Source organism: Scomber scombrus, unplaced genomic scaffold (assembly GCF_963691925.1).
Source record: "Scomber scombrus unplaced genomic scaffold, fScoSco1.1 SCAFFOLD_349, whole genome shotgun sequence".
Taxonomy (NCBI): Eukaryota; Metazoa; Chordata; class Actinopteri; order Scombriformes; family Scombridae; genus Scomber; species Scomber scombrus.
Genome location: NW_026910393.1, coordinates 7,501 through 23,268, shown reverse-complemented (window position 1 = coordinate 23,268; position 15,768 = coordinate 7,501). Strand labels below are relative to the sequence as shown.

The 15,768-nt window shown below is 40.6% G+C and overlaps 1 protein-coding gene across 1 annotated transcript in view; it reads right to left on the bottom strand.

The window, feature by feature from the left end:
* Nucleotides 1–261: 261 nt before the first annotated feature.
* tbc1d32 (TBC1 domain family, member 32) overlaps nt 262–15,768 on the bottom strand; it is a gene marked incomplete at its 3' end in the record, with an annotated part of 22,633 nt that continues 7,126 nt past the window's right edge. Inside the window, 13 exon segments of the mRNA XM_062415119.1 lie at nt 262–341; nt 2,167–2,368; nt 3,820–3,899; nt 3,901–3,948; nt 5,283–5,422; nt 6,894–6,986; nt 8,956–9,093; nt 10,811–10,907; nt 11,859–11,918; nt 12,000–12,150; nt 12,976–13,037; nt 13,159–13,253; nt 14,668–14,746. Of these exon segments, the coding sequence (XP_062271103.1) occupies nt 262–341; nt 2,167–2,368; nt 3,820–3,899; nt 3,901–3,948; nt 5,283–5,422; nt 6,894–6,986; nt 8,956–9,093; nt 10,811–10,907; nt 11,859–11,918; nt 12,000–12,150; nt 12,976–13,037; nt 13,159–13,253; nt 14,668–14,746 (1,325 nt within the window).

Genomic DNA, 15,768 nt, shown 5'->3' with positions numbered 1-15,768 from the left:
GTCATCACTGAATCATCGTTTTTAATCTAATTTGAACCATTTTTACATTTAAATAACATTAAAAACTTTTTCTTTTATCCAGAAATGTAATAATGTACCTTAAAATGATCCAAATATACAAGAAACTGTAATAATTCAACTTTCTGTGCAGATTTAATCACATTTATTAAAGACTGATGATCCTATAATGATGAATATAAACATTAATTATGAGGGTAAAGTGTGTAATTTAAAGGTTATGAACAGTGTGAAGAGTTTTACCTGCTGTGAGGATCCTGAGAGGAAGAAGCAGCGTCGGCTCCGGGAATCGGAGTCAGAATCCGTTCAGATAAACAGCTGGTCTGAAAATAAAGAAATAAAAAAGAGTTAATTCATTAAAATGAGATTTAAAAATAAAGAAGAAATAATAAAAAGTTAATTCATTAAAATGAGATTTAAATGAGTTTTAATGAGACTGAAGATCAGAGTTACTCACTAACTTATTATAGTGTTTAGTTAAGATTAAAATAACTTTATATTAAAATATTTAAGCTTTTATTCAGGTTAATGTTGTTAAAAGTTATTTATAGCTGATTATAAAACATTAAGAATAAATTACAAAGAAAAAGGAAAAAATGGGGATTAATGCATGCAAGAGATAATATGTTATATGTTAATGTTATTAAAGTAAATTAATTAAAGTAAAATAAATAAGAGAAAATAAATAAATAAATAAATAAGAAAGAAGACTAAAAAAAAAATAGTAAAAAAAAGAGATTAACAGATTAAAAAGACAAAATTGAGACAAATGCACATAAGATAAAATAATAATGATCAGAATGTTTAAATAAGTAAAATAAGTAAATATAAATAATAGAGAATAAGAAAAAAAGTTTATTAAAAGTTAGAGTAAAAAAAAAAACAGATAAAGAAATAGAAGAATTACATTAAAAAGATTAAAAAGAGATAAAGTTGAATAAAAGCTGGACTAAGAGATTAAATGATGATTGAGAATAATAACAATAATAAAATAACATTTTAAAACATAAAATGTTTGTGCTTTTTAATTAATTAAACTGCTGATTTTTGTCTTAAATGATGATTTCTTAGCTAAATGAACTTTAATCCTTTTGTAAAGCGTCCTTGGGTTTGTAAAGTCGTTATATAAATCACACCTATTATTATTATTATTATTATTATTATTATTATTATTTAATCTCAAGGAAACAAACTAAATGTTAAATGAATGAAACAATAACCAGGAAGTAGACGGATCCTTAAAGTTAATCTAACAGATAAGATTTAACTTCCTTTTACTGTAAATTAAATAAACAGTAAAAAATAAATCAAACTTCTGTCGGTTTGTTTGTTCCTCACATCAGGAAACGTTGTTGAACCTCGAGCTTTATAATCTGCTCTGATCTTTAATTATTAACACAGAGAAGCAGAGAGAGAGTCAGGAGGAGGAAGAGGAGGAGGAGGAAGAAGAGGAGGGTTAGGGTTAGACGCCAGAGAGTCTCACACCAGTTAATTTATAACATAAAGAGACGAGAAGGAAGATTTATACTCTTTAGTCTTATTATTTATACGTTTTTAGAAGCAGTTTCAGGACTTTCCCCTTAAAATAACAGCGTGTGTGTGTGTGTGTGTGTGTGTGTGTGTGTGTGTGTGTGTGTGTGTGTGTGTGTGTGTGTGTGTGTGTGTGTGTGTGTGTGTGTGTGTGTGTGTGTGTGTGTGTGTGTGTGTGCGTAGCAGCAGGAACAGTGCAGACGTTTAGTTTTGGTTGCGCATTCAGTTCTGTTTCTATATTTTCAGTTTTTATTTTCAGGTTTTGTTTTTCAGTTTTAGTTTCTGCGATTAAAAGTGTTTAACAAATCTTTATTTATTAGTTGGTTTCAGGCCTTAAAAACATCTTGAATCATTATATAAAAACATTAAAAACAATAAGAGCCTCAGAGTGTGTGTGTGTATAATCAGCCTGAAGCTCTTTTCTTCTTTTCCTTCTTTAAAAACAAACTTTAACTATTATATATTATATATAACATCCTGAGATCAGCTGACGTCTGTTTCTGTTTTAACTTGATTTATTTTACTATTAAATCATTTTATAAGCTCATCATGTTGAAAGCTGCTCTACATATAAAGTTATTAACCCTAACCCCTACATTACATCATCTCCTCTCGTACCTTCCTCCAGGCAGCAGCAGCAGCTCGGTGCAGTCCGTACAGTCTGAGCGCCTGCAGACCTTCACACGTGTTGTACATCTGTCTGCAGACGAAGATGAACGCTCCGCACAGCGAATGACACACGTCTGATTCAGTCAGAGACGACAGATCCTTATCCAGCAGCTTCAGGGTGAACCGCACGATGATGTGAGCGGCTGAGGTTCTGCAGAGGAGAAACAGAGAGAGGTACTGAGAGAGGAGGAAGGAAGGAAGGAAGGAAGGAAGGAAGGAAGGAGGATCTGCTTGGTTTTAACACTACTGTTGTCCCCGAGTCAAGGAAGGAAGGATGGGAGGGAGGAAGGGAAGGATGGGAGGGAGGAAGGAAGGAAGGGAGGAAGAAGGAGGAAGAGGAAGGATCTGCTTGTTTTTAACCCTCCTGTTGTCCTCGAGTCAAGGAAGGAAGGATGGGAGGGAGGGAGGGAGGGAGGGAAGAAGGAAAGGAGGGAGGAAGGAAGGATGGAAAGGAGGGAGGGAGGGAGGAAGGAAGGAAGGATGGGAGGGAGGAAGGAAGGTTGGGAGGGAGGAAGAAAGGATGGAAGGGAGGAAGAAGGAAGGAAAGGAGGGAGGAAGGAAGGATGGAAGGGAGGAAGAAGGAAGGAAAGGAGGGAGGAAGGAAGGATGGAAGGGAGGAAGAAGGAAGGAAAGGAGGGAGGAAGGAAGGAAGGATGGGAGGAAGGAAGGATAGAATGGAGGAAGAAGGAAGGAAAGGAGGGAGGAAGGAAGGATGGAAGGGAGGAGGGAGGAAGGCTGGGAGGGAGGGAGGAAGGATGGGAGGGAGGAAGGAAGGATGGAAGGGAAGAGGATGGGAGGGAGGAAGGAAGGATGGGAGGGAGGAAGGAAGGATGGAAGGGAGGGAGGAAGGAAGGAAGGGAGGAAGGAAGGATGGAAGGTAGGAAGAAGGAAGGAAAGGAAGGATGGAAGGTAGGAAGAAGGAAGGAAAGGAAGGAGGAAAGAAGGAAGGGAGGAAAGAAAAGAAGGAAGGGGAGGAAGGAAAGGAAGGAAGGAAGGACGGAAAGAAAAGAAAGAAGGAAGGAGGGAAAGGAAGGAAGGAAGGTAGGAGGGAGGAAAGAAGGAAGGAGGGAGGGAGAGAGAAAGGAAAAGAGGAAGGGAGGAAGGAAAGAAGGACAGAGGAAAGAAGGACAGAGGAAAGAAGGAAGGGAGGAAGGTAGGGGGGAGGAAAGAAAGAGAGTAGGAGGGAGGGAGAAAGGTAGGAAGGAAAGGAAGGGAGGAAAGGAGGAAAGGAAGGAACAGCGCTCTGATGAACTCTCATTATCTTATATTTCTCAGAGGAATCAGTTTTAATGCAGAAATAAAGTCAGACTAAACCTCAAAACCTCATTATATCATAATATTAAATATTAAACTCACCTGGGATCATCTTTAATAAAACCTGCTTCTGTCTTTAGAGTTTTTGCTCCATGCTCGGGTCTGAAGAAGGATTCATTCTGCTACCTTTAACAGTAGATAGATATAAAGGTTCTGTTTGACCCGTCTCACCAGTAGATAGATATAAAGGTTCTGTTTGACCCGTCTCACCAGTAGATAGATATAAAGGTTCTGTTTGACCCGTCTCACCAGTAGATAGATATAAAGGTTCTGTTTGACCCGTCTCACCTCTCACTGTGAGCCAGCAGCACATTCTTCTCATACAGGAACAGAGATAAACCTCGGTCTGTGTTGGCGATGCGAGCGAGGAACATCAGCGATCAGAGTCAACGTGACTGCAGGAGACTTTAATCTGACCTGAGAGGAATAAAGAAATAACATTAAAGAATAAAACACATTAAATAAAACAACAGCGTCAGACATGAGTTAAACACAGGAGAGAAGGAGAAGAATTAAAACCACAAAATTAACTTTGACAATGATGGAAATATTTAGGCTTAACTATTGTTTTCATTGTGTGTGTGTGTGTGTGTGTGTGTATATGTGTGTGTGTGTGCGTTACTGTGTGTGTGTGTGTGTGTGTGTGTGTGTGTGTGTGTGTGCGTGCGTTACTGTGTGTGTGTGTGTGTGTGCGTTACTGTGTGTGTGTGTGCGTTACTCTGTGTGTGCGTGTGTGTGTGTGTGTGTGTGTGTGTGTGTGTGTGCGTTACTGTGTGTGTGTGTGTGTGTGTGTGTTACTGTGAGTGTGTGGTGTGTGTGTGTGTGCGTGCGTTACTGTGTGTGTGTGTGTGTGTGTGTGTGCGTTACTGTGTGTGTGTGTGCGTTACTCTGTGTGTGCGTGTGTGTGTGTGTGTGTGTGTGTGTGTGTGTGCGTTACTGTGTGTGTGTGTGTGTGTGTGTGTGCGTGCGTTACTGTGTGTGTGTGTGTGTGTGCGTTACTGTGTGTGTGTGTGCGTTACTCTGTGTGTGCGTGTGTGTGTGTGTGTGTGTGTGTGTGTGTGTGTGTGTATACGTGTGTGTGCATGCGTTTTGTGTGTGTGTGTGTGTGTGTGTGCATTACTGTGTGTGTCTCTGTGTGTGTGTGTGTGTGTGTGTGTGTTACTGTGAGTGTGTGTGTGTGTGTGTGTGCGTGCGTTACTGTGTGTGTGTGTGTGTGTGTGTGTGCGTTACTGTGTGTGTGTGTGCGTTACTCTGTGTGTGCGTGTGTGTGTGTGTGTGTGTGTGTGCGTTACGGTGTGTGTGTGTGTGTGTGTGTGTGTGCGTGCGTTACTGTGTGTGTGTGTGTGCGTTACTGTGTGTGTGTGTGCGTTACTCTGTGTGTGCGTGTGTGTGTGTGTGTGTGTGTGTGTGTGTGTGTATACGTGTGTGTGCATGCGTTTTGTGTGTGTGTGTGTGTGTGTGTGCATTACTGTGTGTCTCTCTGTGTGTGTGTGTGTGTGTGTGTGTGCATTACTGTGTGTGTGTGTGTGTGTGTGTGTGTGTGTGTGTGTGTGCATTACTGTGTGCTTGTGTGTGTGTGTGTGTGTGTGTGGTGTGTGTGTGTGTATATGTGTGTGCGTTACTGTGTGTGTGTGTGTGTGTGTGTGTGTGTGTGTGTGTATATGTGTGTGCGTTACTGTGTGTGTGTGTGCGTGTGTTACTGTGTGTGTGTGTGTGTGTGTGTGTGTGTGTGTGTATATGTGTGTGCGTGCCTGTTGATCATTGAGTAGAGCTATAACAGGATCCAGCAGAGTCTGAATAACAGCAGAATGATGGAGACTCTCTGCAGCATCGTTCCTCTCACACAGAGTCCAGAGCAGCTCCATCACCAGACTGCTGGGAGACAGAGAGTCTGAAATACAACAATAAACACTTTATTAACATTTATCACAAATAAACACTTTAATTATTAACATTTATCACAAATAAACACTTTAATTATTAACATCTATCAGCTGAATGTAAAAGATGCTTTATGTGTTAAATCCCTTCATGTTCCCCTCAGCTGTTAGACAGTCTGAGTCAAGAAAGGAAGGATGGAAGGGAGGGAGGAGGGGAGGATGGAAGGGAGGAGGATGGGAGGATGGAAGGGAGGAGGATGGGAGGGAGGAAGGATGGAAGGGAGGAGGATGGGAGGGAGGAAGGATGGGAAGGGAGGAGGATGGGAGGGAGGAAGGAAAGATGGAAGGGAGAAGGAAGGAAAGGAGGGAGGAAGGAAGGAAGGATGGGAGGGAGGAGGGAAGGATGGAAGGGAGGAAGAAGGAAGGAAAGGAGGGAGGAAGGAAGGATGGGAGGGAGGAAGGAAGGATGGAAGGGAGGAGGATGGGAGGGAGGAAGAAGGAAGGTAAGGAGGGAGGAAGGAAGGGAGGAAAGAAAAGAAGGAAGGAGGACGGAAAGAAAAGAAAGAAGGGAGGAAGGAAAGGAAGGAGGGAGGGAGAGAGAAAGGAAAAGAGGAAGGGAGGAAGGAAAGAAGGACAGAGGAAAGAAGGAAGGGGGGAAGGTAGGGGAGGGGGGAGAAAGGTAGGAAGGAAAGGAAGGAAAGAGGGAAGGAAGGAAGGAGATTCTTTAAAATGCATCTAAAGATTCACTTTGATTCTCTGTGTGTTTATTTTAACTGTGTTTCATCTTCTACTGGAATGAGGACAAAGGAAGTGATGGAGAGACGAACATATACCGTAAATAAATAAATAAATCACTTGTGGAATCTTTACATACACGTTTTGGAAACTCATGAATCAGCTGACTTGAGATATCGGTTAGGAGTGTAGAGGTGCAGCAGCTCAGAGAGGTAAGGAGGGGGCTTTAAAAGCAAATAAAATAATCTTAAAATGAATCCTAACATGGACTGCAGCCAGTGGGGTGAAGATAAAATAGGTGAAATGTGAGGAGGAGGAAATACGAGGTTCTATAAAAAGGAGGATCAGTCTGATATAAACCTTTTAAAAACATTTCTGCAGTATCACGATGATGTTCCAAAGAAACTCCCATGTTTATCAGACTGCAGGTAAAATATTAATATAAATGAATCACAGGTAAGGTGTGTGTGTGTGTGGGGGGGGTGGGGGGGGGGGGGCTGCAGTCGCTGTGAATCAGGAGACTTAAATGATGCAATAACACAAAGTCTCCCAGAGCTGCAATGACTCAGGACGAGGTTCAAGGTGTTTCCTCGTTGGGTGTTGCCATGACGATGGCGAGGCGGGAAGCTGAAACTCGCTGATGGTGCAGTTTTTCTGTGTGTGTGTGTGTATGTGTGTGTGTGTGTGTGTGTGTGTGTGTGTGTGTGTGTGTGTGTGTGTGTGTGTGTGTGTGTGTGTGATACCCACCTGTGTGTGACGTTGGGGCGTGGTGCAGGGGTTTAGGGTGTTGGTACATGATGTTAATGAGGATGACGACCAGATCTGTGAGGCTCACCGGATCTGAAACACACACACAGGTTATCAGACGGGGGGGGGGGGGGGGGGGGGGGGGGCATCAAAGTGTGACATTTCTACTAATTATGTTTCCAGGATGAGTTTTAGTCTTTAAAATGATAAAATAAACGTATGAATAACTTGCACACATTCTTTTTTTATGGACCCAGCATCAAATTTCTGCTTTTAATCCATTTAGAGAGAATATATTAGAGGATTATGGCAAAAATGTCTAAGTGGTGTAACCATAAAAACTTTGTACAAATAATTCAACTTGCTTAAAAACAGTAAATTGTCAATAAAACACCATATCAACTAGTTTGGCATGATCTTACATTATAACTTTTATATTAAATAAAGCTAATGGAATACAATTGTTCTAAATATTACATTATTTAATATGTATCATTCTTTTGTGGTTACACCATTTGACATTTTCAGGAGCATTCAGTCTTACTTTTGGTAAAAAAAAATGGTGCAAATGTCATTTCAAAATGATATAAAACCAACAAAAATACTAAATGTAGATTTTAACAAACCTGATGCTGCTTTTAAATCTAGTTATTAAACATATTTATGAATGAATCATCTTACCAACACTTATGTATGACTGACCCTTATATATATGTAATTACATGTTATCACAGTCTCAAGGGGATTTATGTACTATAATATTCATCTTAACACATACAACCATATTAATATTAAAACCATTGAATAATCATTTAAGTTATTTATTAAATAAAAATACATTACATTTAATAATTGTGTTTTCTTATATGTGAATTTTTTTTTTACTTTATATCCTCTTTAGGCTGTAGATTAGAAAATTGTGTCTTACTGACTTTTTTAAACCAAATAATTCATCAGATCAGAAAAAGAATCCAAAGATTAATTAATAATAATAATACAGAACTTATGTTACTACTTCTAGTCATACTCAGTAAATTCCTACATTGCACATTCTTTTTGTATCTTATCTTTTACTGGCTATGTTTATATGTTTATATGTTTAAATTGTTACTTTAATATATGTTTATATGTGTATATGTTTACTTTAGAATAGGGAAATGTCTTGTCTATCTGTTGCCTGTGCACTTTATTTCATTTGAAACGTTCTCTCGATTCCTTGTATGTCTTGACATGTGAAGAATTGACATTAAAGCTTCTTTGACTTTGACTTGAATAATGACATTAGTGATGATAATTAATAGTCATCATCTCTGTTTTGTAACACAATCATACGACTCCTGAGACTGGGCGCACCCACGCTGCCCCTCACCTACCAACAATACAACACATCCATCAGTCTGACTCACTGAGGAATAAAAGGTTAATGAGTGAGAGCGGGAACAGCAGACAGTGACTCTGTTTTAATGATCCTTCTACGATCATTAACGCTGTTACGTAACTTTATTATAAGACATTAAAAGAAGGAGTGGGGGAAACACCTTCACCTCAGAGAAGACAGGGAGTGTTGTTATATGTGACTGTCACACAGTCCTACACGCTGTAAAGATACGAGGATAGTAAGCAATAATCTGTCTGCTTCACTGCTGAATCCTGCAGCTGTCAGCTAAATACGATGCAGTCAGCTCTTTACAGGGTTTAAACTTTACTGTCACAGAGGGCCTGATTCACTACGATCTCTCTTTCTGTCCTCCCTCCTTCCTTCTTCCCTTCCTTCTTTCCTCTTTTCCTTTCTCCCTCCCTCATTCCTTCTTTGCTCCGTCCTTCATCCTAACAGAGGATGTAGAGAGTGAATAAAACTGATGTACATGAAAGCTAAATTTGTGCTGAAATTGAGAAAGTAAAAACTCCTAATTGTCCTTCATATCTATAATTGTACTTGTCTGGTTCAGTTTGTATGTGTTGATATAAATATGATATAAAACTTTCAATAAATATAATGTTGGGGGGGGGGGGACACCACATGTAACTCTATGACAGATGTAAATGAATAGTAAAGTTTCACCTTTGCGATTCTTCACTTTGATGGGAAACAGTTTCCTCCCGTTGGTGTAAATGAGAAGTTTCCCCAAAACACACAGTGAGTGGACGAAGAAGACGTATTCCAGTTCCTTCCTGGTGTAAACGCTCCTCTGAACCAAACCTGGAACATTTAACACAGCAAATATTCAACATTATCATCATGTTTACATCTGGTTCAAATAACTGAGAGGAAAGTAAAACATAAATCTATTACAATGCAAAGTACTACATGTAGTTTATTTAAATTTAAAGGGTTAAAATGTGAAAATAAACGTATGAATAACTTGCACACATTCTTTTTTTGTGGACCCAGCATCAAATTTCTGCTTTTAATCCATTTAGAGAGAATATATTAGAGGATTATGGCAAAAATGTCTAAGTGGTGTAACCATAAAAACTTTGTACCAAATAATTCAACTTGCTTAAAAACAGTAAATTGTCAATAAAACACCATATCAACTAGTTTGGCATGATCTTACATTATAACTTTATATTAACCCTCCTGTTGTCCTCGAGTTAAGGAAGGAAAGGAGGGAGGAAAGGAAGGAAGGAAGGACGGAGGAAGGAAAGAAGGACGGAAGGAAGGAAGGAAAGAAGGAAGGTAGGAGGGAGGGAGGAAAAAAAGGAAGGAGGGATGGAGAAAGGACAAGAGGAAGGGAGGAAGGAAGGAAAGAAGGAAGGGAGGGAGGAAGTGAGGATGGAAGGGAGGAAGAAGGAAGGAAAGGAGGGAGGAAAGGAAGGAAGGAAGGACGGAGGACAGAAGGAAGCAAGGTAGGAGGGAAGGAAGGGAGGAAGGAAGGACAGAAGGAAGGGAGGAAAGACGGGGGGAGGAAAGAAGGGAAGGAGAAAGGGAGGATGGAAGGGAGGAAGAAGGAAGGAAAGGAGGGAGGAAAGGAGTCCTTGACTCGAGGACAACAGGAGGGTTAAACTTCTTCTTCTTCTTCTTCTCTTATAAACAGCGTATCAGAGAGGAAGAAGTCGACGTATCTCAGCTCATCAGAGTCGAGGTCAGGTTGTGTCTGCAGGAGTCAGCCGGCTCCCAGCAGATAACACACAGTCTCTCTGCTCTCTTTATTACATTAACACTCTACATTTTATCCCCAAATCAGTCTGAGTTTTATTGTAGCAGCTTCAAGATGTTTCTGCAACACTTAAATATCTTAAATATGTTTTTATTCTGCTTTATCTTCAGTTTGTCTTCACGTCTTTTCTTCCCTGAGTGCTGATTTTTCAACCTTTAACCTTCTTTTCTCTCCTGAACTCTCAACTCTCTGTCTTTTATCTTTTGTTTTCTTTCTTCATGTTTTCTTTCTGCTGTTGTTTCGTCTGTTTCAACAGACTCTGAATGAAGCTTCACTCTCTCACTGAGCTTTTCCTCAGTAGTTCAGCTTTGCTCTGGACACATGAAATCAGTGCTGCTGCAGATGTTTGCAGATGTTTGCAGACGTTTGCAGAAGTTTGCAGATGTTTGCAGATGTTTGCAGACGTTTGCAGATGTTTGCAGACGTTTGCAGATGTTTGCAGATGTTTGCAGATGTTTGCAGATGTTTGCAGACGTTTGCAGATGTTTGCAGATGTTTGCAGATGTTTGCAGACGTTTGCAGATGTTTGCAGATGTTTGCAGATGTTTGCAGACGTTTGCAGATGTTTGCAGATGTTTGCAGATGTTTGCAGACGTTTGCAGACGTTTGCAGACGTTTGCAGATGTTTGCAGATGTTTGCAGATGTTTGCAGATGTTTGCAGATGTTTACAGATGTTTGCAGATGTTTACAGATGTTTACAGATGTTTACAGATGTTTGCTGCTCTCAGACACAGACTGAAGGTTTTATTACTGACCTATCTGACGCTCCGCCGGCTGCAGATCAGCTGACTCGTCTGTGAATCTCTCACAGGATTCACTGTAATGGACACACTGCTGCAGAGCTGCTACAACCTGCAAAACATATTATATCACATTACAATCATTACAATCAGGGTATCTGCATGTTTTTAAGCACAAATTTAATGACTTTTAAGACCTTTTTAAAACTTCTTTAAGTTCATCATAAAACCACTGCTGCTGCAAAAGAATACGACTAATTAGACACTGCTGTACACAGTTATGAGCTTTATTCATAACTAAGCGAAAAACAGGCACAATAATGATCAGCACAACACTAAGTGATGTTTTCATTTATATATAGATAACTTTATGTATTTACTCTGTGTGAAGCTTTTCTCCTCTGTCATAAGAAACTACTGTGGCTGCTGCTGATTGGCTGAATAATCTACTGAACCGGCTCAGAAACCAACAAGCTGACTGAAGAACTGAAGAACTGAAGATCATCTAAATCCATCCAAACACCTGAGAGGACGTTAATGCAGCAGCAGCTCAGACTCACAGAGCTTTAACGTTAAATACGTTAAATAAAACATTATCGACAGTTTCTTTAGAGAAAGTTAAAGAAGTGATTGAACAGTAATCCTCCTGAAGTCAGAGCCTCTCTCTCTCTCTCTCTCTGTCTCTCTGTCTCTCTCTCTCTCTCTCTCTCTGTCTCTCTGTCTCTCTCTCTCTCTCCAAAACCCACACATTTAAAAAAACACCTTCTCTCAGCTTCTCTCAGAGTCCTGAGGATGAAATATGTGACTCAGCTGAACCTTTGTACCTGACCTGCAACCATAACACACTTAACTCCTCCTTTCCTCCTCCTCTCTTCTCTCTTTTCTCTTCTCTTTCTTTAATCCATCAACACTCTTGTCTCGTGTCACGCTCTCAGCATGAGTGGAGACGAGGGTTTGATGCCTCCTGGAGAGACTTTTTGAAGCTGGTTTTCTTTCAGAAGTACAAAAGGTAGTAAAGTATGAGAGGAGGAGAGAGATGTAGATTATTAAAGGACTGACTCACCACAGACTTGTATTTTCTCTCCAGGAGTCTGAGAACAACCGTCCTGCTGTAGAAGCCGTGCTGAATGTGAGAGAGACGAAGAATAAATCTACAGAATCATGTGAAATAAAAGAGGAAATGTGTGTTTGTGGTTTTACACACCATCCACTTCTTGAACCAGGTAGCTTTAACATCCAGCAGAGCCAGCAGGTGAACCGGCTCCAGAGTTTTCTCACAGCGAGGAGACGTGGAGCCGCGGTCGTGATGGAAGGAGAGAAGAGAGAAAGTGCTCTCTATCACTTCCTCCATGTATCTGCAGATAGATAGATAGATAGATAGATAGATAGATAGATAGATAGATAGATAGATAGATAGATAGATAGATAGATAGATAGATAGATAGATAGATAGATAGATAGATAGATGGATAGATGGATAGATAGATAGATAGGTGGATAGATGGATAGATGAGGTGAGATTAAGTGGATAAAAACTACACTTTAAGAGCTTTTTAGGTATTAATTGGCCGGTCTAGCAGGTGTTTAACACAGTGTAATTGTTCTTTATTATGAGGAAGACTTCAGTATTGTCAGATCAGATGTTTAGTGCAACCGTCTGTTTATATCTGCACAAGACTCTTTATTTATTAATGCATCATATTTGGTAAAGCTGAACTCTAACTAAACCCTGCTCTGCATAATGATGCATGCAGACTAGGCAACCTCTAACCCTTACCTTCCTTTTAATATGAAGAACTTGGTGGATGCATTTCTTGTATGAAAGGTGCTATACAAACAAAATTATTATTATTATTGTTATTATTATTATATTATTATTATTATAGATCCTTCTCATGAAATGAAATTGGTTACAGCAGCTCCATCCACAGGGAAGAAATCATTACTAAAATACCCAAAATGTTACTAATATAACTAAAATATAATAATAATAATAAAATATATGTATTAAATAATAATTAAATACTCAGTGTGCAGAAAGAGTGCAGGAAAAAAGTGTCTAAAAATATATAAAAGTTATTAAAACATCAATCTATCATAACCTGCTGTACTGCTGCTACATCTGAGCACCTTCAGCACTGATTTAATCTAATTTAACATCTGAGACCCTGATGACTCACTTCTCTGGATGTCGGATCCAAAACGTCGTCACTTCCTTCTGAAAGTCGTTCATCAATCGAATCTGAAGCAAAAAAAAGAAAAACAGATATCATGTTTGCATCGAGGTGAATTAGTGTTTTTGAGTAACTCTGTGACACTGATATCGTATCTAAAGGAAACTTCCTGGTTGAATAATTAAACACCTGTTTGAGCGGCCGGCTGATCTCAGGTCTGTTGACGTCGACGCCGGCTGCAAAGTTCAGCTTGTGAGACGCAAACATGGACTCCACACTGTGAGCTGCAAATAAAGAGTCAAAACACACTAAATGAAATATATAATATCAGTAGATTATACTACACAATACAGAGTGGATATAATATATATTACAACAATTCAGTTATTATAAAACATTATTTTAATATCAATTATGCTCCAAAATGATGGAATAACTCTATCTGAAGCTATAAGACAATAACTTGATTTAGTTTATTGCTCAGGTATTACAGTTATGTACAACGTTAATGTTTTATTGTACACTGTCCCTGTTTAAATTAAATAAAAATAACACATTACAATTACAAGGGAGGAAGAAGGAAGGAAGGATGGAAGGGAGGAAGAAGGCAGCGAGGTTGGAAGGAAAGGAGGGATGGAAGGGAGGAAGAAGGAAGGGAGGGAGGAAGGAAGGATGGAAGGGAGGAAGGAAGGAAGGATGGAAGGGAGGAAGAAGGAAGGAAAGGAGGAAGGAAGGGAGGAAGAAGGGAGGGAGGGAGGAAGGAAGGATGGAAGGGAGGAAGAAGGAAGGAAAGGAGGAAGGAAAGGAAGGGAGGAAGGAAGGAAGGAAAGGAGGAAGGAAAGGAAGGGAGGAAGAAGGAAGGGAGGGAGGAAGGATGGAAGGGAGGAAAGAAGGAGGGATGGAAGGGAGGAAGAAGGAAGGAAAGGAGGGAGGAAGGAAGGAAGGGAGGAAGAAGGAAGGGAGGGAGGGAGGGAGGAAGGAAGGATGGAAGGGAGGAAGAAGGAAGGAAAGGAGGAAGGAAAGGAAGGGAGGAAGGAAGGAAGGAAGGGAGGAAGGAAGGTAGGAGGGAGGAAAGAAGGAAGGAGGGAGGGAGAAAGGAAAAGAGGAAGGGAGGAAGGAAGGAAAGAAGGACAGAGGAAAGAAAGAGAGAAGGAGGGAAGGAGGGAGGGAGGAAGGACAGACGGAAGGAAGGAGGGAAGGAAAGAAGGAGGGAGGAAGGAAGGGAGGAAAGAAGGACAGAGGAAATAAAGAGAGAAGGAGGGAAGGAGGAAGGACAGACGGAAGGAAGGAGGGAAGGAAAGAAGGAGGGAGGAAGGACAGACGGAAGGAAGGAAGGGAGGAAAGAAGGAACAGTCAAAACAGACGGGGTCGATTTGACCCGGGAGGACGACATGAAGATTAAGAAAAATGTTAATCTCAGGAACTTCTGCATATTACAGATGTATTTACACAGAGATCCAGTTTACTGTATATAGTATTTTATTGTATTTACTTTGATCTCTTTCACCTTCATGCTGCTTTTCTCACTGTCCTGCTTTTGTTAATCTGAATTTCTCTCACAGCAGATCAATAAACATCTTATCTTATCAGAGGACTGTACAGTAAAAATGGAGCGGACACTTTGAATGTTTCTTGACTTTGTTCCAACTCAAACTTTGATGTTGTGAACAAACACATGAAACATCAGACTGTGTTTACCCAGACTGGTGTAGATCTCCCTCGTCACATTCAGAGGAGACGAAGAGAAACTTTTAGCAAAGAACTGAAGAACGTTTTCCTGGAAGAGAGAAAATAAACTGTTAAAATCTGTGTTTACTTCATAAAACACAGAAAAATGGACGTTTGTTTTTAATGAGAGGAAAACTAGACGAGGAAGTGGAAGTGCAGCCTGACCTACATATGTGTTACTAACTGGTTCATCAATCATCAGGGACAGAAAGGTTATTTTTATTAATCTCTTAAACTGTCTGAGGCTGTCTGAGACTGTCTGAGGCTGTTTGAGATTGTCTGAGACTGTCTGAGACTGTTAGAGGCTGTCTGAGACTGTCTGAGACTGTCTGAGACTGTTTAAGACTATCTGAGGCTGTCTGAGACTGTCTGAGACTGTCTGAGACTGTTTGAGATTGTCTGAGACTGTCTGAGACTGTATGAGACTGTCTGAGACTGTCTGAGGCTGTTTGAGACCGTTTGAGGCTGTCTGAGACTGTCTGAGACTGTCTGAGACTGTTTGAGACTGTCTGAGACTGTCTGAGACTTTATGAGACTGTCTGAGGCTGTTTGAAACTGTTTGAGACTGTCTAAGGCTGTCTGAGGCTGTCTGAGACTGTTTGAGACTGTCTGAGACTGTTTCAGGCAGCAGGACTCACGCTGAGGTCGGGGTCGGACTCGCTCAGAGCTGCACAGAGGTTCCTGCGCAGGCTGCTCCAACTCTCACAGCTCAGAGACTGAGACTGTTTGAGACTGTCTGAGACTGTCTGAGGCTGTTTGAGACTGTTTGAGACTGTCTGAAGCTGTCTTAGGCTGTTTGAGACTGTCTGAGGCTGTTTGAGACTGTTTGAGACTGTCTGAGACTGTCTGAGACTGTTTGAGATTTTCTGAGGCTGTCTGAGGCTGTTTGAGACTTTTTGAGACTGTTTGAGACTGTCTGAGACTGTCTGAGGCTGTCTGAGACTGTCTGAGACTGTCTGAGGCTGTCTGAGACTGTTTGAGACTGTCTAAGGCTGTCTGAGACTGTCTGAGACTGTCTGAGACTGTCTGAGACTGTCTGAGGATGTCTGAGGCTGTCTGAGGCTGTCTGAG